This window comes from Nothobranchius furzeri, chromosome 14 (genome assembly GCF_043380555.1).
Source record: "Nothobranchius furzeri strain GRZ-AD chromosome 14, NfurGRZ-RIMD1, whole genome shotgun sequence".
Classification (NCBI taxonomy): Eukaryota; Metazoa; Chordata; class Actinopteri; order Cyprinodontiformes; family Nothobranchiidae; genus Nothobranchius; species Nothobranchius furzeri.
Window position 1 is genome coordinate 55,684,037 of NC_091754.1, and position 21,728 is coordinate 55,705,764.

Sequence of the window (21,728 nt, forward strand, 5' to 3'; positions counted from 1 at the left end):
TGGCCAGGCTTAGCACAAGACCTGCGAAAGAGAAAAACTACAAAGATGGCGCCGGCCCAGGAACAGTGGTTTGAAACAGCTTTAGCATCAGCTTTGACAATTTAGACTAGAGCTTTTCTTTGTGGTACTTAAGCCTTTTGTTTTGAAAATGGATGCGTTTGCTTCTTCTTCAAGAGAGGATGGTTGACTCCCTTGATTGGCTGATTTTCGTAGCAATGAATGTGTCACGTTGTTCTAGCGATGGGTACCGAATTCGGTACTTTTTAAGGTACCGACCAAATTCCACAGTACCGACTGAGCACCGATTCACGTCATTTGAAACGGTGCCTCGTTTCGGTACCCGTCCATAACAAGAACTAGCCTAGACAGCTGCGCATGCACAAGAGCGTTATGTCATCGGTCCCTGTGAGCCAGTTGTAAACAGAGCAGCATGGTAGAAAGAACGCACGCTAATGCTTGGGTCCACTTCACTAAATGTGATGGGTAACTGGGTGATGATGAAACCAGCAACAACGATCTAAGTGAGACATCCTCATCTTAATCTGCTCCGGTAGGTAAATAAAATGTTTAAGATAATGTTAGCTTGGTATATTAGCTTCCGTTTCGCTAATGGTGCATTCGCTTTCTCTTAGGAACTCCGAATTTCCGACTGGGAGAACATGAACGCGCTCTAAAGTTTGGCTTCGCTTTACTAAATGCGACGGCTGATTGGGTGAAGATGAAACCAGCGACAATGATCTAAGTGTCAGGCATCGTCGTTTTAATCTGCTCCAGCAGCTAAATAAACTGTTTAAGATAACGTTAGCTTGATATGTTAGCTTCCATTGCCACCATTGTTATCAGCTAATGGTGCGTTCGCTTTCTCCTCGGAAATTCTAACTTCCCAGTTGGAGAAATCAAAAGAAAAAGGACGGCAAAAGGAATGAAGATACACAGTAAATTTAGTTCACAGTAGAGATGTTTGCTTCAGTTTGATTATCAGCTTATAAAACTACAAGGACGATGTTAAAATACAAACAGTTGTATGTTATTTATCGTGATATTTATCAAATATGGTTATATATTGAGAAAAATATATATTTAATTATAAAAGAGAATAAAAATATTAAACACTCAAAAGTATCTAAAATTGGTACCGTTAAGTACCGGTATCAATTCCTAGGTACCGGGAATTAGTACCGAATTGATTCAAATGTCAAAGGTACCCATCCCTACGTTGTTCATTACTCTGATTGGTCCTAGCTCTGTGCAATTGTGTGCTGAGAAGGGATTACAAGTTAACAAAGGGTTTATATATTTTTGACTACAGAAAACCAATCTGTCTCCTTTTTTCTCTCTATCAGTCTTGGTCATGGTCAGTGAAGCTGAATGAGGTAAACAAACGACACGCTCTCCAAAAGCAGCTAAACAAAGAGCAGAGCGATAGCGATCTAGCTTGGACACAGTCAGTGAAGGAAACACAATGCAGTCTAGAGCCCTTGAGGCAGCCTCTTAAAAAGAGAATGTTAACAAATAGCTGCTCCAGCGTTGATTATTAGGATTTGAATTCAGCTCGGATTGTTCTGAAAAATGACCAAATTACACGTGGAAATGTATTAATAAGGGTTCTCTGTAAGTTTTTGAGATGAGATCCAATGAGGTAAATGAAATTAGAGGCCGGCCGATATGGGTATTTTTTAAGGCTGATGCAGATACCAATTTTTAAAGAATTGTGTTGCCGAATACCGATATATATACGTTTTAGCAGCACATTAATTGTGAAAGACAACCGAACACTCACTGTGTGCAATATAAATGTAATAAGGCAATTAATCTTTTAATATTTATTGAACTTCAAATATAAAAGAAACATTAACAAATCGGTGTATTGGGGTCCTTCGGGTCCTTTCTTCAGTCTAGTAGTGGCGACAGTTGGCCACACAGGTGGCTTTTTAAATAAATTTTGGTCGATATAGAAAAAATTGAATATATCGGCCCGATATATCGGCCGGCCTCTAAATGAGATACATCAACAGCAAAACATAGCGTAATAATAGGTTGGTTTGGACGTGGCATCTGTGAAATATTTTGTTTTTAGTTATTATGATAGTGAAACACTTTAGTTCTCATTAAAATAGTTTTTGTTGACTTTAGTGGGTGACGGTGGCACAGGAGTTAAGTGCACGCCCCTTGATCTAAAGGTTGCAGGTTCGAGCCCCGCTCAGTCTGTCACTGACATTGTGTCCTTCGGCAAGACATTTAACCCACTTTGCCTGCTGGTGGTGATCGGAGGGACTGTGGTGCCTGTGCATGGCAGACTTGCCTCTGTCAGTGCACCCCAGGGCAGCCGTGTAGGTCATCACCACCAGGGTGTGAATGTGTGTGTGAATGGGTGAATGACTGATTGTGTTGTAAAGCACCTTGGGGGTTCCAGGACTCTATAAGGGGCTATATCAAATACAGCCCATTTACCATTTAGTCTGGTGTTTAACCTGCAAGCTGTGCTGGGTACAAGGCAAAAAAACACTCCCAAACCATGACCCTGCCACCACCGTGCTTCGCACAAACATTTTCTTTTCAGCAGTCAGTCCTCCAAACAAAACTGTTTTCAACATTCATTTCCTCTTCAAATTGTAATTTTGGCAATATTATTATGAATAATAAAACATAACTACAACTATTGTTTAAGACATCATCGTTGGGCAATTTTTTTGTTTCAGAAGATCTTCACAAAACATTTGGTATTGTAAAAACATGTCCTACATTATTTCCATTTAAACCAATAATTTGGGTTGTTCAAAAATGTATTATCATTTTCAAACAAAATCATAAACCATTGATCAGTTTTTCAGTTTTGACAAATTTCTCAAAAACTAACCAAAATCCTCCCCACATCATGATTCTGCCACTCTCGTACTTCACAGTTAGGCTTTTCCTTGACTGCTACGCCATTGCATATTCTTTTGTAAAAACGACACGATTGCACCACATTACCGTCACGGTCTGACCACTAAGCTCCCAGATGCTGTCTCAGTTTTGCGCCAAATTGGTGGCATTGTTTTATAAATATAAATACATTTTTAAAACCAATGGAAGACAATTGTTGCATTTTTCCAGATAGCCGATGTGTTTAATTAGATCCTCTTCTGATAAGAGAGTTGCAGGATCTCCCATGTGTTGGGCAGGTAAACAAGTATACATTTACTGGGATTATTTTATAAATGGATCTCTCACATGTGAAATTTATTTTTGATGGTATTTTACCAAACATTATCTTACTTAAGTGATTAGATTTGGAGATTTATAAGTCAAATTGCAAATTCTAATGTACATCAGGCCTTTATATTCCATCAGCTGGTTTCTTTTGCTGTTCCTTGTCTAGCAAAACAAAGAGAGAGCTTTGCCTCCTCTCAGAGTGCGCGCACACACACACACACACACACACACACACACACACACACACACACACACACACACAAGGCTGCAAATACCTCCGGCAATTACGCACACAGATCAATATTCCCCCCTTCTTTAAACAGCATTCTTTACCATAAAACGCAAACACACACACACACAGCTCATCCTCTCCAGAACAGGTCAGAGGTCATGACAGGGACGTGACCTCTTAGCTCTCCCTCTTTTATCCAGGTTGGAAGCCATAAAAACAACACTTCTGTGTGATAACTTGTTTGATTCTCTCCACATTAACGTCCATGTTTAGTTTGAATGAAACCTTGACCCTTTTGCCTCAGATGCCGTTTGAATGAGTGACACAGCATTAATAGTGACCAGCGTGCCATCGTGTGGCCACAAGGCGCCACTACACCCCTCTGAAACGCTGACAGCTGTGGATCAAAGCCGGCACTTTGATGTTTTCATACACTTCGTTCGTTATTAGAGTGTGTTTAAGTTATTTATTATGTTTTCATGTTTACATTGTATTGAATTTACAGGTAAATTGTGATATTTGTAACAGAAGAAGCTTTTGGTGTAGTGGATAATGTTGCAACAATGAGAGGGTTGAAAAATCCATCTGAAAGGGGAGAAAATGGCACGCGCCTCATTCAAGGGAGCGCGTGTGCTGTCACTACTCACGTGTATTCAAAGCGGGAAGCGCGCGCAGATGGCCCGTGTTGAGATAGTACGGCATCCCCCGCACCCCCACCCTTCCCTTGGATCAATTCGATTTGGTGTCCGGAAGATGGATGGATGCGTCCCCAGCGACGCGGGGTTTATGAGTTTAGAGGGCTTTTCGGTAAATAAGGGAGAAAAATGAAAGCGTGTAAAAATGAAGACGAAGTGGGAAGAGATGGAGTTTATGAGACCCCACGCATACATGCATAGGGAGCAGGAGGAAGAGTTTTCACATCAATCTGTCTCTGCGCTAAGGGCTTGTTCACTCATGCTGCCACATCTGGCTCAAAGTTTTCTGACAAGATATCATTTTTATTCAAAAGTTCCTCCTCAAAGTTTTCAATACAAGTCTAGAAGCTCAAAGGCCAGCATTTGTTGATTTGAATGAGTCTCTCTCTCTCTCTCTCTCTCTCTCTCTCTCTCTCTCTCTCTCTCTCTCTCTCTCTCTCTCTATATATATATATAGGGGTGGGCAATATAAACGATATAAGGTAGAAACTATATAAAATTGGGTAATGATAGAGTTTTTGGCTATATCGCAATACCACGATAACACATGACGTCACTAAGATGTGCACCCGGCTGACATTGGGGGAACTGAATGGCAGTGACTGCAAGCATGGAGTGGGAGGAGGAAGAGGCCTATATGCCTCAAATGGCATATATTTGCCACATGAGGATATTTAAAAGCATGTCATTTTGACTTATATAAACAGAGGAAAAAATACATCGCAATATATATCGTTACCGCGCATGCTTCAGATTATATCGCAATATAGATTTGAGGCCACATCGCCCAGCCCTATATATATACATACGGTACACACACACACACATATATATATATATATATATATATAGAGAGAGAGAGAGAGAGAGAGAGAGAGAGAGAGAGAGAGAGAGAGAGACTCATTCAAATCAACAAATGCTGGCCTTTGAGCTTTCTAGACTTGTATTGAAAACTTTGAGGAGGAACTTTTGAATAAAAATGATATCCTGTCAGAAAACTTTGAGCCAGATGTGGCAGCATGAGTGAACAAGCCCTTAGCGCAGAGACGGATTGATATATATATATACATATATACATATATACATATGGTACATATATATATATATCTATATATATCTATATATATATATATATACATATATATATATATACATATATATATATATATATATATATATATATATATATATATATATATATATATATATATAGATATATATATATAGATATATATATATATATAGAGAGAGAGAGAGAGAGAGAGAGAGAGAGAGAGAGAGAGACTCATTCAAATCAACAAATGCTGGCCTTTGAGCTTTCTAGACTTGTATTGAAAACTTTGAGGAGGAACTTTTGAATAAAAATGATATCCTGTCAGAAAACTTTGAGCCAGATGTGGCAGCATGAGTGAACAAGCCCTTAGCGCAGAGACGGATTGATATATATATATATATATATATACATATATACATATGGTACATATATATATATATATCTATATATATCTATATATATATATATATATATATACATATATATATATATATATACATATATACATATATATATATATATATATATATATATATATATATAGAGAGAGAGAGAGAGAGAGAGAGAGAGAGAGAGAGAGAGAGAGAGAGAGAGAGAGAGAGAGAGAGAGAGAGAGAGACTCATTCAAATCAACAAATGCTGGCCTTTGAGCTTTCTAGACTTGTATTGAAAACTTTGAGGAGGAACTTTTGAATAAAAATGATATCCTGTCAGAAAACTTTGAGCCAGATGTGGCAGCATGAGTGAACAAGCCCTTAGCGCAGAGACGGATTGATATATATATATACATATACATATGGTACATATATCTATATATATCTATATATATATACATATATCTATATATGTATATATATATATATATATATATATATATATATATATATATATATATATATATATATATATATATATATATATATATATATATATAGCGAGAGAGGGAGAGAGCCCCCTTGAGATGGATTCCCTGTTTTAGCTGCCTTCTGTAATTTTGTACATAACGTCTGTGTATCTGAACATCTAGTAACTGTAACTTTTTCTGCCTCTTGGCCAGCACTCCATTAAAAATGAGGGTTTTAATCTCAGTGGGACCTTCCTGGTTAAATAAAGAATAAATCGAAAATTAAATATCTGTTTAAATGTTACATTGAAGAAGGTTGTAGTTCTCTGCATTGAGTCATGATGATCCCCCGTGAAATGGGTTTTTCTAGTGACCCTAAATTGTCCCTATAGGTGTGAGTATGATGGGCTGTTTGTCTGTCCTTGTGATGGACTAAAGACCCGTCCAGTGTCCCCCACCTCTCACCTGAGATAGACATCAACTCCTTATCGAAGTTGTTTAGAGTTAATCGGAGCTGTTGCACAATTTTGGGCTTTTGTTGTTTACTTGAAACAAACTAGAACATGTTTGGTTTTCCATCTTCTCCCTGGAAAGGAACTTGTGTTTGACAAGAAAGTGAAGACAAAGAGAACGTGGACTGAACAGGTCCTTGTTTATCTGCAACAAGTTGACGATTAACACTGGACAAAGGGCATTTATGAACAATTTCCCTTACATGACTCCTCAATTGTAAATCTGAACATGGGCTGGATGTCTCTGACAACCATGAAGGGACAGCAGGACGCTGAATGAAAGTTCCCCTCCCGACTCACGGCCGCTCACGTCCAATGGGGACCTCCACAACAAAGACCCAACAATTGGATTTCAAAGATCTTAACCAAATTGAAGCCCAATGAATTTCAGCGTTCTAACTCAGCAGATTGGGCCGTGTGTGCACACACACCTTATGACAGCGGCTGCGATACAGATGGTCAGAGCGTGAGGCTGAATGAGAAAGGGGACTGTCCGCGGCTGCTGACGCATTGTGGGGGGACGGCTTCTTCAATGCAGCACTTAATGAGGACAGACTGACTCTTCCCCCCCCGCCCCCGTCCTGTTGGTTCCTCCACTTCTTCTCTCCTCTGCCCATTTCCATCTGTTTGGAGACAAAGGGGCCATGAGCCAGCTCTAGCACCGGGACCCTGCTGGTGAAGTAGGCAGGGATAATACGGCCCATCCCGGGGGCTGCATTTCAACACATGGACCTGGCTTTGTACTTCTGCAACATGAGCACCCTTCAAACTGCAGCCACACACACACACACACACACACACACACACACACACACACACAGATCGGGGATGCGGGGAAACAGAGTTGCGATATTGACAGGGGAGTTGTTGCCTGGAACACGGCAACGTGGAGAATAAAGGAGAGGGCAAAAAAACGAGGCGACACAAAAAGCCCCAAATGTTGTTCCTCGTGCTGCGAACATATGGCTGTTTGTTGTCATACTCTTCCTCCCTGTCCAATTTACACAGAGCTAGTGAGCACTCGCAATCAAATGAGTGTGTGTGTGCGTGTGTGTGTGTGTGTGCTCCTCCAGGCTTTGAGTGGGCCTTATACCTGAATGATTATGAGGAGAAGGATGTCCAAATGCTGCTAATGGCCGATGTATAATCCCCTGCCGTCTGCACACACCTCCTGACATATGGTCACTCCTCAGCCTCCACCATTACATAAGCCACACCGTGCAGACTGGGTGGGGGGTTGTGGTGAAACGTGGTCCTTTCTCACACACACACACACACACACACACACACACACACACACACACACACACACACACACACACACACACACACACACACACACACACACACACCGGCCACACTGTCAGCCAGGCTGTTCAGTGCCCTCAGCACTTCGGGCTTCGCCTGTCACTTTTCCTCCCCCTGCCCCTTTTTGGAGGGGGGTTGTAAAGAATAAATTGAGGAGGACTGATGCTACGGAAGCTTCTGGGACGAGGAGCACAAATGGCCCAGTAGTGCGTCGTGGTATCGTGCAGATGGACTCCTTCATTCAATAAGCCGGAGTAGAAGTCCATCTCCGCATCATGCCAGAATCACAGACCTTGTTTTGTATTCTGAAGAGGGAAATCTGTTGATGCAACATATTGGTTTTCCTTTTATTTCCCTTTTGTTAGAAGCGTTGATGGAGAAAGCAGAAATAATGAGCCTGTGAGGTGTGAGCTATATTCAACAAACTGTAAATGTGACATTATGTGTTTAAACAGGATGCAGTTTTAATCAGATGTGATGGAAACACGGAAGCAGGAGCATCACTGCAGAGTCCATCACGGTTTTTGGAGGGTTGAGGTGGGGGGTTAAAGTCTAAATAAATGTGTGTTGCAAGAATCATGACATGAGGAAATAAAAGCATGAAAAACCATCTCAGAGCCATATTTTAAACACATTCTGATTAAGAAAATATACCAGTACACAAAGTTCTCAGATTTCCCTTGATGGCAGAATTTCATTGACCGATTATCACCTGATTAGAGGAACCATGCTCTATGGAGCTATGCTCAGACAACCTTTCAGAGTTTGATTTTAAGAAGTCACTGTTAAACTGTTATAGATTTTTGATCAGTACTCGAGTTGTTCAGACAGATCTCAGAGTCCTTAACACTGACGTAAAGCTTACTGTCATCTGCATAAAAGTGGTAGATTTGAAATGTGTTAATTATCTGTCCAAGAGAGTGCATATGTAGGAGTAAATAGGAGTGGGCCCAATACAGAGCCTTGGGGTACCCCACATAGCAGATGTCTAAGATTATTTGGTTAATATGGGTACTGAAACATCAGTTTGAAAGATAATTCAAATCTGTTTTAATTGGAAACAATGAAGACACTTATCGATACAGGTAAGCCTAAAGATAAAGCATTGATCAGTACAATTATAACAGAACAGGAAGTAAAGTAAACATGAACCAGGCACTCAATTTGACTATTAAACCACATTTAATGCCATTCATATAAGCAATGAAATGTAAATAAAGGAGGAATAGATCAGATCTTTTGAAGTGAGGTTCTGTCAAAAGCAAACATCTTACCTGTCGCAGGTAAGCCCTTGAATTGTTTTTGTTTGGAAAAATGAAAATTAGCTCCGGCCTGACTGATTAGTTTGCAGCTGATCAAAGTAAGGCCAAGATGAAAGCAGATTGCTGCCTATTTTTAACATCTCCAACCTAATTACATTTATATCAGATTGTTATTTACACAGAATTCTATGGTTATTTTTAAAGTGACAATGTCTTGGAAAATATCCATCAAAATGCTGTTGAAATTGAATAAAACGATGTCCAGCCATTGAAAAATATTGGCATCTTCGGGTCTAAAGTACATAAGGTGCAGGTCTAGCGTCTTTGGGGTACATCATATTAGACGCCATGTTTCCTTCTGGCCGGCTCGGAGTCTTGCGCCTGTTGATGACGTCACACTAGATGTTTGGCTGGACATAAGACTTTACGACATTACCACGTTCGAAAACGTTTAGATTGGAAGAAACATGGTTTTAATAACAAAACGGCTAAATTCTTCCCTAAATCTATGTGAAAGAACAAAATAAAAAAAGAGGTGCAATATATTTTGGCCTAGTGGTATTGCCGTAGTATAATGATGTCATCAGCAGGTGCAGAACCCCAAGCAAATCCATAAACTACAGCACCAGAAAACTAGCATCGGCATTGCATTCTCTTGATGAAATTACCTGAAGGACCATCAAAGCCTTAGGTCATGGCTGTTGGTGTAAAACTACCCTGAAACGTATTGTACTGCTCAGCGCCAGGAAACTACACACTGCCACTTTAAAGAAACTGAGCATCAAAGCTAACGACCCGTAGCAATTCACTATGTAGCCCATCTGGATAAATGACAATGCAAAATGTATGTCAGTGTAAAGGTTCATAAAATAACGTTTGCACGAAAACAAAAGATCACCTTGTAAGAAGCTACATTGTGAGTCAGAACTAATTTTTATTTCTCCAAGCTGAGGTTGTTCAAAGAGACTGCCAACAGGTAAAATTTTGAATTTCACCAAACTGAATTGTTACAAAAAGCTAGTTATACTGCTAATTCCCACTGAAATAGCCCAAAAAGAGTTGGACAGCAGAATTTGACCACTGGGAGACCTAGAAGTACATACAGTGGGATGTGAAAGTCTGGTCAGCCTTGTAAATCTGCATGATTTTCTGTTATAAATCGTTGGTGGCTATGATAATAACATTTCAGTTAAATGTATCACATAGGAGACACACAGTAATATTTGAGAAGTGAAACAACATTTATGGGATTTACAGAAAGTGTGCAACAAATGTTTAAATAAAATTAGGCAGGTGATTAAACTTGGGCACCACAAAAAAGAAATAAACTCAATATTTAGCAGATCCTTTTTTTTGCAGAAATAACAGCCTCTAAATGCTTCCTACAGCTTCCCATGAGAGTCTGGATTCTGGCTGAAGGTATTTTAGACCATTCTTTACAAAACGTCTCTAGTTCATTCAGGTCTGATGGCTTCTGAGCATGGACAGCTCTCTTTAACCAGAGGTGGAAAGAGTACTAACATTTCCTACCTAAGTACGAGTACCAATACTTTGATAATTTTTTACTCAAGTACAAGTAAAAGTACTTGCCTAAATTTTTACTCGAGTAAAAGTAAAAAGTATCGTAAATAAAATGTACTCAAAGTAAAAGTTGCTTAGTTACATTTTTGTCAGCGTAAGGATGGCTACATCTAAGTAGTGCAAAATCACAACGCCAGTGCACAATTCGCTCGTGTGTGCGCACACACACACACACACACACACACACGTCATGACTAATGTAACTACATTGAACTGCTTTTGTAATAATTTAATCTCTTATTCTGGAGTAAAATAAAGAAACAAGCTAAATCATCACATATCTGTGGCATCAAGGAGCATCTTCTGAGTTCAAACAGGGATGGAGCACAATGTTTACACCTGAACAGCATCAGGATGTTTTAACTCTCAGAGGCCTGCAGGTCTTCTGTTTTATGAGCAAAGCGCTGAGAATCCACTTGTTATGAGCGTTAAACGTTATTTTGCTGCTGCCGTGCGGAGCGGTAGGGAAACACATGTCAAGAATTCTGATGATGTCACACCGGTGCGTGAAGGTGCGGGTTCCAACCCACAGGAGAGGAGGGAGAGAGGAGGTAAACAGCGAGTGGATCACAGGGACTGATGTTTTGTAGCAAAACTGCAGTAAAAATGGTTGTTTGTCCTCATTATCTAAAATGTACCCCCCACCCCACGGTTTAGACCCGGCACTCATGCAGGTGTCTCTTTCTGTTCCAACGCAAGCAGTATTTTTAATTTATTAAGCCTAAAATGTACTTTTACTCAGAAACGGAAATAATTTAAAATGTAGCAAATTACAATTCTTTTAAAAAAAACGTACTCAAGTAAAAGTAAAAGTACAGATTTTAAAAATGACTTAAAAAGTATAAATACACATAAAAGCTACTCAGTTACAGTAACGTGAGTAAATGTAATTGTAATTCGTTACTTTCCACCTCTGTCTTTAACTCACACCACAGGTGTTCAATAATATTCAGGTCTGGGAACTGAGATGAACATTCCAGAACGTTCCACCTTGCTAGATTGTGAGCAGGGTTTTGGGTCGTTGTCTTGAAAGATGCAGCCCCGTGCAGCTTCAGATCTGTCACTGATTCCTGGACATTGGTCTCCAGAATCTGCTGATACTGGGTGGAATCCATGTGTCTCTCAACTTTAACAAGATTCCCAGTCCTTGCACTGGCCACACAGCCCACAGCATGATGGAACCACCACCATGTTTTACTGCAGGTGTTTTTCTTGGAATGATGTGTTGTTCTTCCTCCATGCATAACGGCCTTGTTCTGCCCAAATAACTCAGTTTTAGTTTCATCGGCCCACAGCAGCTTGTTCCAAAATGAAGTTGGCTTGTCCAAAAGTGCTTTAGCATACTTCGAGCTCTGTTTGAGCTGTGGGTGGAGAAAAGACTTCCTTGTGTAGAGTGCACCGAATAGTTGAACGATGCACAGCGACTCCATCTGCAGCAACATGGTCTTTGGTGCTGGTCTGCGGGTTGACTGGCTGTTCTCACCATTCTTTGCTTCTGTTGATCTGAGATTTTTCTTGGTCTGCCGCTTGGAGCCTTGCCTGCTGGTGGTGGGTAAAGGGACCGGTGGCGCCGGTGTGCAGGCCTTACCTCTTTTCAGTGCACCCCAAGGCAGCTGTGGCTACACTGTAGCTCCTCCCCACCAGTGTGTGAATGGGTGAATGTCTGATTGTGTTGTGAAGCCCCTTGGGGGGCTTGTAGAACCCTAAGGTACTTCATAAGTTGCCTTTGGTGGTGCATCAGTCACCCTCATTGGGGGGTTTTAAGACTTTCCTTAAGACACAATTTTTTGTCAAGACATTTCAGGATTTTACCCGGTTTCGATGCCCCGGCCTCTTAATTTTTTTCTGGATTTTATTTTTTGCTTTTACTCTCCTCTTACTTGATTTTATGCTGGTTTTACGATTGTTATATTTTATTCTGATGGTTTTATGTTTTTATTGTGTTGTGTTCAGCACCTTGGGCGCCTGCATTGGTCGCAGAAGGGGCTTTATAAATAAATGAAATGAACAATGATTACAGATGCAGGCCATTGAACATTAAATACTCTGTATGGAGGTCAAGGGTCACTGAGCTTACTAAACCAATTCCAATAATTCGTTTTAAAGATTTTGGAATCAATAAAATGACAGTGCCCACATTTATGCGCCTGCCCAATTTTGTGTAAATTGCACATTTTCTACAACATTGCTTCACTTCTCAAATGTCACTGTGTGTGCCTCCTATAAGATTTATTCAACTTGATTTATTTTTATTTTTTAAATCGCAACCACCAACGATTTATACAGGAAAATCATGAAGACTAACTAGGCTGCCCAAACTTTCGCATCCCACTGTATACAAGAAGTGGACCCATGGGGCGATGGATTGATTTAGGATTCAGGGCAGGTGATTAGGAAGCTGTCATGAACTCGAATGAGTGACTCGTAAGCAGACACGGCACACTCGGGACTCGGAAACAAGTTTTTCTTAAAACTGTTTATTTTCTTCTGGACCAGAGGAATCGAGAGACCAAGGGGAGACGAGGATTCTAGGAGGATCTTCACTGGAAAAGGAAGGTATGGTAAGTATATGTAGAACCGAACTGAACATCCTTTAGCATGATTAACTGGAATCGATAACTCACTGGAGCTGCGGAGGGACCGGTCCTGAGAGAGAGGTGAGTATTCAGGGTGGTTGAAGGTTGTGCGAGCTGCGCGGTGGGTTAGTGGTGTTTTCTTTCCACAGGAGAGCTGAGCGGCTTGGCAGAATCCAGTGCTGGAGCTATTGCAGCGGCGGAGAGAGGAGTGGCCACACACATGGAGACGGACGTCCAAACCGGTGAAGACGTGGAGAAGAGAACTTGAATGTATGAACCGATAAGGAACTTCCTGGGTCTTCAAAGATGCGGAAGGGGTTGCTGCGAGGAACATAGAATCACAGGTGATTGATTACCTGGCACGAAGGGAAGCCCAACTAGAGGGCGCGTGGTCAGTTTACCACTCCATAAACGGAATCAGCTGACGTACGTCTGGTGGCTCCACTCCTCCTAAATACTGCTGCCTTGATGAGGTAGTTGGCTCCAGCTGGGACCACTCAGCACCTGGGAAAGGAGAGAAACATCTCCACCTGCTGGATCCTGACAGAAGCTTAAACAAGGCACAACAAAAAATATTCTAAACCTCAAACCAACAAGGGAGCAGTATCTTGTTATAAAATGATATAAATCATGTTCTAATGGGAAACTCTTGTTATAACGAAATGCCGACCCTTTACTTTTACTTAGCTCTGACACAACACGCTTCTCTTGCAACCTAAAACTGTAACAAAAAATGTACTTGGCAAAAGAAAATTAGGAAAGTTTACTTTTATTGTCCTTAAATTCAACATGTCAAGAAAATCTAGTTATTTTGCCAGCTGCCTCCACCTCCTGAGGAGGCTGAGGTCCTTCGGAGTTCATTCTAATCTGCTAAAATCCTTTTATCACTCTGTTGTTGGCTCTGTCATACACTCTGCTGTGGTCTGTTGGGGTGCAGGCAGCTCTGACCGAGACAGGAAGAGACTGAACAAGCTAGCTAAGTAAGCTAGCTCGGTTCTGGGCTGCTAACTAGATTCAGTTGAGGAGACGTGTGAAAGTTGGATGCTGGGGAAGATGACCTAGAAACCCGTCCCACCCACTGCATTCCACTGTGGAGACCATGGACAGCTCCTTCAGAGGCAGACGGAGACATGCCAGATGTAAAACAGAACCTTACCGCAGGTCATTCATCCCCTCTGCAGTAAGAGTGTAGAACTCCTCAGTTTTTCTGGTACTGGCTTATTCTGTTACACAATAACATCGGTGCAATGCATTATCCAGTATGTGTTCAGGGTATCCGCGGGTCCTTAAAAAGTCTTAAAATGTCTTAAATTAGCTTTTCCAAATTTAAGGCCCCAAAAATCCTTCAAAATGACAAATAATCCTTAAATACAGTTTCCAAAGGTCTTAAATTACCAAAGACCCAATAAACAAGATTCTTTTATTTCTGTAAAATTTTCGTGAATTTTTAGTTAGTGTTCAGTATTTTTTGTGAACGATTTTGGCGTAAGCGGAACCGTACACATTCAGCTGGTTGTGAAAGGGGGCTTTTTTTAGATGAGCACATTAGCTGGCTAAGCTAGCGGGAGCTTGCACCATGGGGAAGTGGAAGTGTAATGGTAACTGGATGGCTAATCCCACGTTTGCGACGTGGTTAGCACCTGTTCCAGGCAATAGCTGGAAATTATAGCTTAAATTTAATTTTTAAAATAGCTTAAATTTCGTCAAAGTGGCCTTAAAAATGTCTTAAAAAGTCTTAAATTTGACTCCCTTAAACCTGCAGATACCCTGTTTGTAAGTCTCTGTCACTTATTGTGCATAATTCTGGAAACCCAAGTTTCTTTTTTTATTAGCTTTAATAGCTTATTGTGTTTGTGTATTTACCTGTACCTTTTCTCTAAGTGTTGTGCTGCTGTATCAAGTGAATTTCCCTACAGTGTGATTAAACATTTCTATTCTATTCTATTCTATTCTATTATATTCTATTAGCCCACAATAACTTGCCTATACAAGCCAACAAATACCGAGTAGACATTTAAAGGGTACAGCTGTAACAAGACATTCACATCATGTTTGACATCATCAAATCTGAGTTTAACTACCATTAGGCCTAACTGCTAAATGCTAATGCTAAAAATGTAAAGAAAAAATAAATAATTTTGCTAATGTTAGCTCCTAGCATGTAGACAAATTAAACAAAGAAATGAATTTAGAGATGAATTTACAAATGTTATTCCCTCCCATTGAAACAGGAGTTTTTTAAGGGTCACATTTGTTTAAGGTCATTATTTCCATCTGCTCCCTCCCACGTAAAGGTGAAAGTAGATCTGTGAGCTAACTAGCAAGCTAGAATATTTATTGTAATGCTTTTTTTTCTCAATTGGAAAAGCCTAACTGTAGCATTTCCATGGTTAAGGGATCAACTCCCACTGGGGTTTTACAAAAAAAAAAGCCCTAGATTATCTAATGGGGTTTGGATGAAAGCATTCACACATTTCCTCCTTTGTAACTCAACTACAAGGCCCTTTATAGCACAATCGATGGGAACACAGGCCTATATTTATTAGAAATGAATATAAATATTTGGATCTTTCCTGCTCATAGTATTTGGCAATATTACATCTCAGCGCTTGCTCGCTCATAAATTTCCATCTCTCCCATCCCTTCCTTCTCGCCGGGTTTCCCACGGGAGGTGCCAGACGGCCAGTAATTTGGTTGTCTTGGCTCGTCTGGAGTAACACCTGCCCCCTCTCTGGGGAGGGAGAAGGCCTTTCAGCCAGAAGCATACATGTAGCTCCTACCACTGCCTTTAGCTGCTGACCAGTGTGTGTGTGTGTGTGTGTGTGTGCTGCATTGTCAATGGACAGTGTAGTAAAGTGTTTTTATCTGTATGCTAAACTGGGATTGTGTTTATTTCACCTTCTAAGTGTTGTTGTGACACCTGTGTGCGTGCAAACAGGAACCTGTCCTTGTGTCCAACCAGCTGACAGTACAGCAGGCCATTGTGGCATATAATTAAAACCAAGTTCCCATATTTGAGAAAGATTTTAATTTAATGTGTTTTTAATTGTAGGTTAAATTCATTCTGAACAAAATGACATTCTCAGTAGTCTGCATTCAAATTAAAAACATCTAAAACAACATCCTTGCTAACAAAATGATCTCTGGAAGACCCAGTAAAAACTCTATTAAGTTTCCAAAAAGCTAAAATTCTCAACACCTTCATACATTCATTCAAAAGCTGCTCCCTGTATGTGGATGATGCTGGTCTACTTGAACATACACCACCACCCTGGACTCTAGTGTGTCCATTGAAATAAATGGAGAAGTAGACACAAGATGTCCCTCTAGTGGCTGGCTGCAGTATAATGTTTAAGCCCCACCCCCTTCATTGAATTAATAAGAAATTACATAAATTCTATAATATTTAGCCAGTAAATAAATTCCTGGCTAAAATATATATAAAAAACACCTCAGATAATCTCATTCCAGATGTTGGCTTCTTTTAATAGATGCATTTTTAGTCATTATTTATATCAATACTTGATAATAAAATTATGAATAAGAACACAAGTGTTATGTGGCAACATTTTAGCATTTATTTGTGAATGAGCAATTTGAAGAAACAATGATAATTTGTCATAATTAAGTTCAAATTTGACTTTTTATGCCTTAAAGATTAATGAAAACAGGAAATCATGACTCGGGGTATTAGAATATTATAATAAAAGTCATAATAATATTTGTCTTGTAGAACTCCATAATTATTTTGTTGTGGTCAAAAGGAGCAAATGTCTTTGTTATCATCATTCTGAAACATTCGTTTTACTGATGACTGTTCCAGTATTAGAAAATGGTATTTATTTCAGTAATCACGGGCAGTTGTGTAAGGCATTTCACTGCATTTCGTACTGTGTATGACTGTGTATGTGACAAATAAAATTTGAATTTGAATTTAATAATGTACTTATGGATGGATCAAATAGGGAGCCTAAGTCATGCCCATTTACTTCTGGACCACGGGTCCTCGGAAGAACGGAAAAATTAATGCAAGTCAAAGGGGATAAAAACGATATTTTCTAATTCTGCTTGTTATGTGCCATGGATTTCACATATGATGTCAATGAATGTTAAAGACGCATTTTGATACCAAGAAAGCGCTTAAATTTGGACATGGGTAGTCCAGGACTACAAATGCGCTTCACGAAAGTGACGTCGTCAAACCATAAACGGAGAAAAATCGAGGGAAAATGGTTGTAAGATTAGCAAATTTCAAATCCTTCCTTCAGGACGAAAGAACCACCATAAATCTGGCCATGTGGTGAGTAGCAGCTATGCTAGGGGAGAGGAGATGATGTGGTGATGTCATATATGCGACATACTGATGTCTGGTTTGTAGTCATGCTAACTACGAACTTTTAAAAGCTGATAAATCTCAAAGTACGTGACTGGTGTGGTCGAAACACACTTAATTACTTTTCATTCAAATAGAAGTACAACATATGGGCGATCGAGGGTCTAAGGCAAAGCGGGTTAGAAAATAGCTCTTTTAGCCCATTGACTTGCATTCATTTGTCGTTCTTCTGAGACCCATGAGCCAACCGGAAAGGGAGGAGTCTTGAGAATTGCCGACGCAAAGCAATTCTGAATTGTTAAAATGTTTATTTTGACTTAAGTTTAATCTAAATGTAAACAACTGTTTTAAACTTCCTCGCTAGCCATTATATGATAAACTCGCTTGCCGCAGTGGGGAGATATTTAATGGTATAAGCTCATTTCCTTGACAACACCATTGGAAAAACCAAAACACCACGAAACAAGAGGAGTCTTTATTGGGTTTTTCCCTGTTTAATTAAAAATAACACCAGAAAATATGAAAATTTGTCCATTAGAAACCAGCTGTCACAAGATACTTCTACTAAAAATCTGCTTAAAGCAACAAGTAGTCTACACAACCCTGAAGAGACAAAAAAATTCTTTGGATAGAGGATATGTGTTTTTTCCCTTTCCCTATAAAAGTATGTGTTGGAATTCTCGGGAATACAAAGAAGAGACAAATAAATAACAGATTGAATCTAAAAATAATAGCCTAGCATTAGCACATCGAAGAGAATAACTTTAGTTTTTTTTTGGTCACAGCAAAAGAAGAGGCTGCCGCTAACACATCGTAACCCCGCAAATCAAACGTTTCTCACTGAACATCCCAGCTGTTTTAGTAAACAAACAAACAAAATTCCCAACACAACATTTCTTTTAGAGGATCTAACATCTGGGGCCCCGCGAAGCCCCCCCTCCCCCCACCCCGCGCATTCGAAGTGCTAGTCGTTGCTAATGATGGACAGAGACATCATCAAAGCAAAACAAAACTGTGACACGCATTTCGAACACACACATAAAAACAAACAAAAACAAAAACAAAAAGCAGATTGCAGATCTACAGAAAGTGCCAAGTTTCCATCACTTTTCCCACGTTTGCGTTTCACAGCCTAAAATATATAGAAGCAACGAACATTTATACAAAAAAGGACATTTATAAATAACCAATCATATTAACTCAAATAAATAAATAAATTAATAAATACACTTTTAAAAATGATTAAGGTCACAATTTCTCATGTCATAAGTGGCACTTGATGTCTTGGATCTCTTTCTTCTTTTTTTTTTTCTTTTCCTTCTTGGAAAACATCTTCTAGACTAGATCTAAAGCAGCTATGGACTTTCACCCTGATGTGAAACATGCCCTCAGACCCTCAGCCTGACCGCGGTGGCGGTGGCTTTCAGACAAGATCTTAAGACTTTTTTCTACATCAGGTGGATTTGAAATAAGATTATTTGAGATTTTCATGAAAATGAAAATTCCAACATGTCTGCTCTGTCTTCCAGAGATGTTTCCTCTCCTGTATGTTGGGAATTATTGTTATTATCATCATCATTATTATTTTTATTATTATTATTGCATTCGTGTGGACTCCGAGGCTTTGATTTGGACCAATAACCAATAAGTGATTTGTCTCAGAAAACTAAGATCTGCTGACAAACTGAACGATAAACGTCACTTCTGGAGTTTGAGCGGATTTACAGACGTTTGAGTCGTTTTTTGAACCTCGTGTGTCGTTTAGAGTTATTTTAGATGAACTTCCAGATGAATCGTTGCGTTTAGACCTGGAAATATTCAAACGATTGAAAATGTGTCGTCTGACAATGTCAAAAATACTGACTTTTGTTTAAACAGGAGTCCCTCGTTAGGCACACCCCGCACCCAGTGTTCGGGTCCATTTCCCGCACCCAGCCGGGCCCGGACTTGTCGCGCGCTCTCACACGTCCAACACGTGGTTCAGGTAAGAGATGTAGCAGATGGCCAGTCTGAGGATCTCGATCTTGGACAGTTTCTTATCCGGAGGCAAGGTGGGGAGAAGCTTCCTCAGCTCCGCGAAGGCCACGTTGAACGCCTCTACCCGGATGCGCTCCCGGGTCGCGTGCGCTGACCGGTACTTGGCCGTGGCCCTCCGCCGCCTCCGCTTCTCCTCCCGGCTCAGCGGCTGCTCGGATTTGCATTTGGCCCGGTCCGGTTCGCTCTCTGTCGGCTCGTCCGACGCGCAGCCGGCCGACTTCAGGCCGTTGAGCAGCGTCTCCGGGTCGGACTGGGTCCAGGAGAGGTCGGCCTCCGCCTGATCCGGACTCAGCATCATCTTGGGGCTCGCTCCTCCTCCTCTTCCTCACAGACCTGGAGGAAACACCGTAAGTGTCAGGTAAACAACAACCAACTAAATAATAATAATAATAATAATAATAATAATAATAATAATAAAGATTTGATTCAAGGGGTCCCTGAGGCCACTACCCCCCAACTAAGTGAATTTTATTACATAATCACAAGACTCTTTAAATAATAAATGGCTAAAAATTCATTCTGAGCTCATATGGAAGTGAATCTTTGTTTTTACTCTCTTTACATTTATTTTTTCCAAGAACGTGTGGTTATTTCTGAGGGGGAAGAAGCTGTCCCCCCTTTTTTTATTTGTGAATTAACATAATCAGAACTGGCCATCTGTCACACATCTGCTTCTCTAAGGCCACGCTGACTTCACCGCTATAATAATAATAATAATAATAATAATAATAATAATAATAATAATACGTAATAAAGATAAATTAGAACATATATTGGATATAAAATTCCAGATTTTGGTTTTAATATTTAAGAAAATGCATGACAGTGAAATAAAACATCATTATCAAGGAGACAATCCACTTACCTTGACAAAGACTTGTGAGAAAATTCCGTTATTTTTCTCCTCTGACCAGACTCGCTCTGATTTAACTCATGTTCCGGGAGACTAAACAAGCGTCAGATGGCAGAAAATTCAAATGCGTTTAAATAAAAACAACTTGTTTGACTTTTTTCTCCTGCTGTGAACTTGCAGCATCACACAATCCTGATGGGTGTGTGTGTGAGATGGAGAGAGAGAGAGAGAGCGAGAGAGGGCAACGCTTGATCCAACCCGGTCGGAGATAAGTTCTTGTCCAGGTAAATGATGATAATTAAATCAGCTGTAAATCTGATGGCGATGAAGAGGCTGATCCGCGGGATCTCCGCGCCGCAGAAACAAAAGATGAGCGGATCTTAGAAGCGAAAGTGTGTGTGTGGGGTGGGGTGGGGGGTTAGTGGTCCATCCGCCGGAGGAAGATGAAGAGGATGAAGATCAACCAGGCTCTTCCTCGTCGGGAATCACAGATAATCCTTCCCCTCCTCCTCCACTTTAGAGAGATAGATCAGATCCTCGCGCTCCGCTCTGATAAAGCCTCACTTCACGGTCCGAATATGTTTATATCATGTTGTCTGACTCCGCCCCCCTCACGCCCCTCTGCCCTCCAGCGCGCTGCCTCCCGCGGGACCAGATGCGTGCGCGATAAAGGAATAACACGCGTTCATGTTGCGAGTTTGTGCACGTGCGAGTATTTTTTTTTATTATAGTGAATAACAGCGATGAAAAAAAAAGTGTCACACTTTAATTTGAGAGGAAAGGGGTCACGTGGGGGGTGAGTAATGAAATCTGACTTTCATTTTCTGGGTTTGTTCTTTCATATAATCACTAAACTCATTCAAAATTAAATACATTTACCAAGAAAATACATTTTTTTGTGATTTTATAAGATTATATTTATCTAATCTGAGTGATCACAGTCATGCTCATTTAGCAAAAATCATTCTCAAAATTAATTAAAAGTGCTAATGTAATATGATCCAAGTATCTTTATGAAAATATAATTAAAATCTGCACACACGAGTTAGAGAAAGTTTTCTGGTCCTCCTGAGTGATAAATCAACTTCAGCACTGCAAAAAACATCTTTTCCTTCTTGTTATTTCAATTTCTTTGGCCAGTTTTAGAATTGGATAAAGTGTCACATTAAAATAAATTATTGATTTAAATATCATTTTGCTTCAAGTAATGAATTAAAATTTGCTTTCATGCAAAGCTTTGATATTA

At 40.1% G+C, this 21,728-nt stretch overlaps 1 protein-coding gene and 1 long non-coding RNA gene across 2 annotated transcripts; both read right to left on the bottom strand.

The window, feature by feature from the left end:
* Nucleotides 1-13,140: 13,140 nt before the first annotated feature.
* On the bottom strand, nucleotides 13,141-14,234 carry LOC139062670 (uncharacterized). The gene is made up of 3 exons (XR_011516242.1): nucleotides 13,690-14,234; nucleotides 13,308-13,580; nucleotides 13,141-13,226 (listed from the first exon to the last, which is right to left on the bottom strand). It is a non-coding gene; the product is annotated as an uncharacterized lncRNA (long non-coding RNA).
* A 3,817-nt stretch (nucleotides 14,235-18,051) lies between these two features.
* On the bottom strand, nucleotides 18,052-21,062 carry LOC107381035 (nescient helix loop helix 2). The gene is made up of 2 exons (XM_015952514.3): nucleotides 20,495-21,062; nucleotides 18,052-19,962 (listed from the first exon to the last, which is right to left on the bottom strand). The coding sequence occupies exon 2, from the start codon at nucleotides 19,925-19,927 to the stop codon at nucleotides 19,553-19,555; it is 375 nt and encodes a 124-aa protein (XP_015808000.1). The 5' UTR covers nucleotides 19,928-19,962; nucleotides 20,495-21,062; the 3' UTR covers nucleotides 18,052-19,552.
* Between the last annotated feature and the right edge of the window lie 666 nt (nucleotides 21,063-21,728).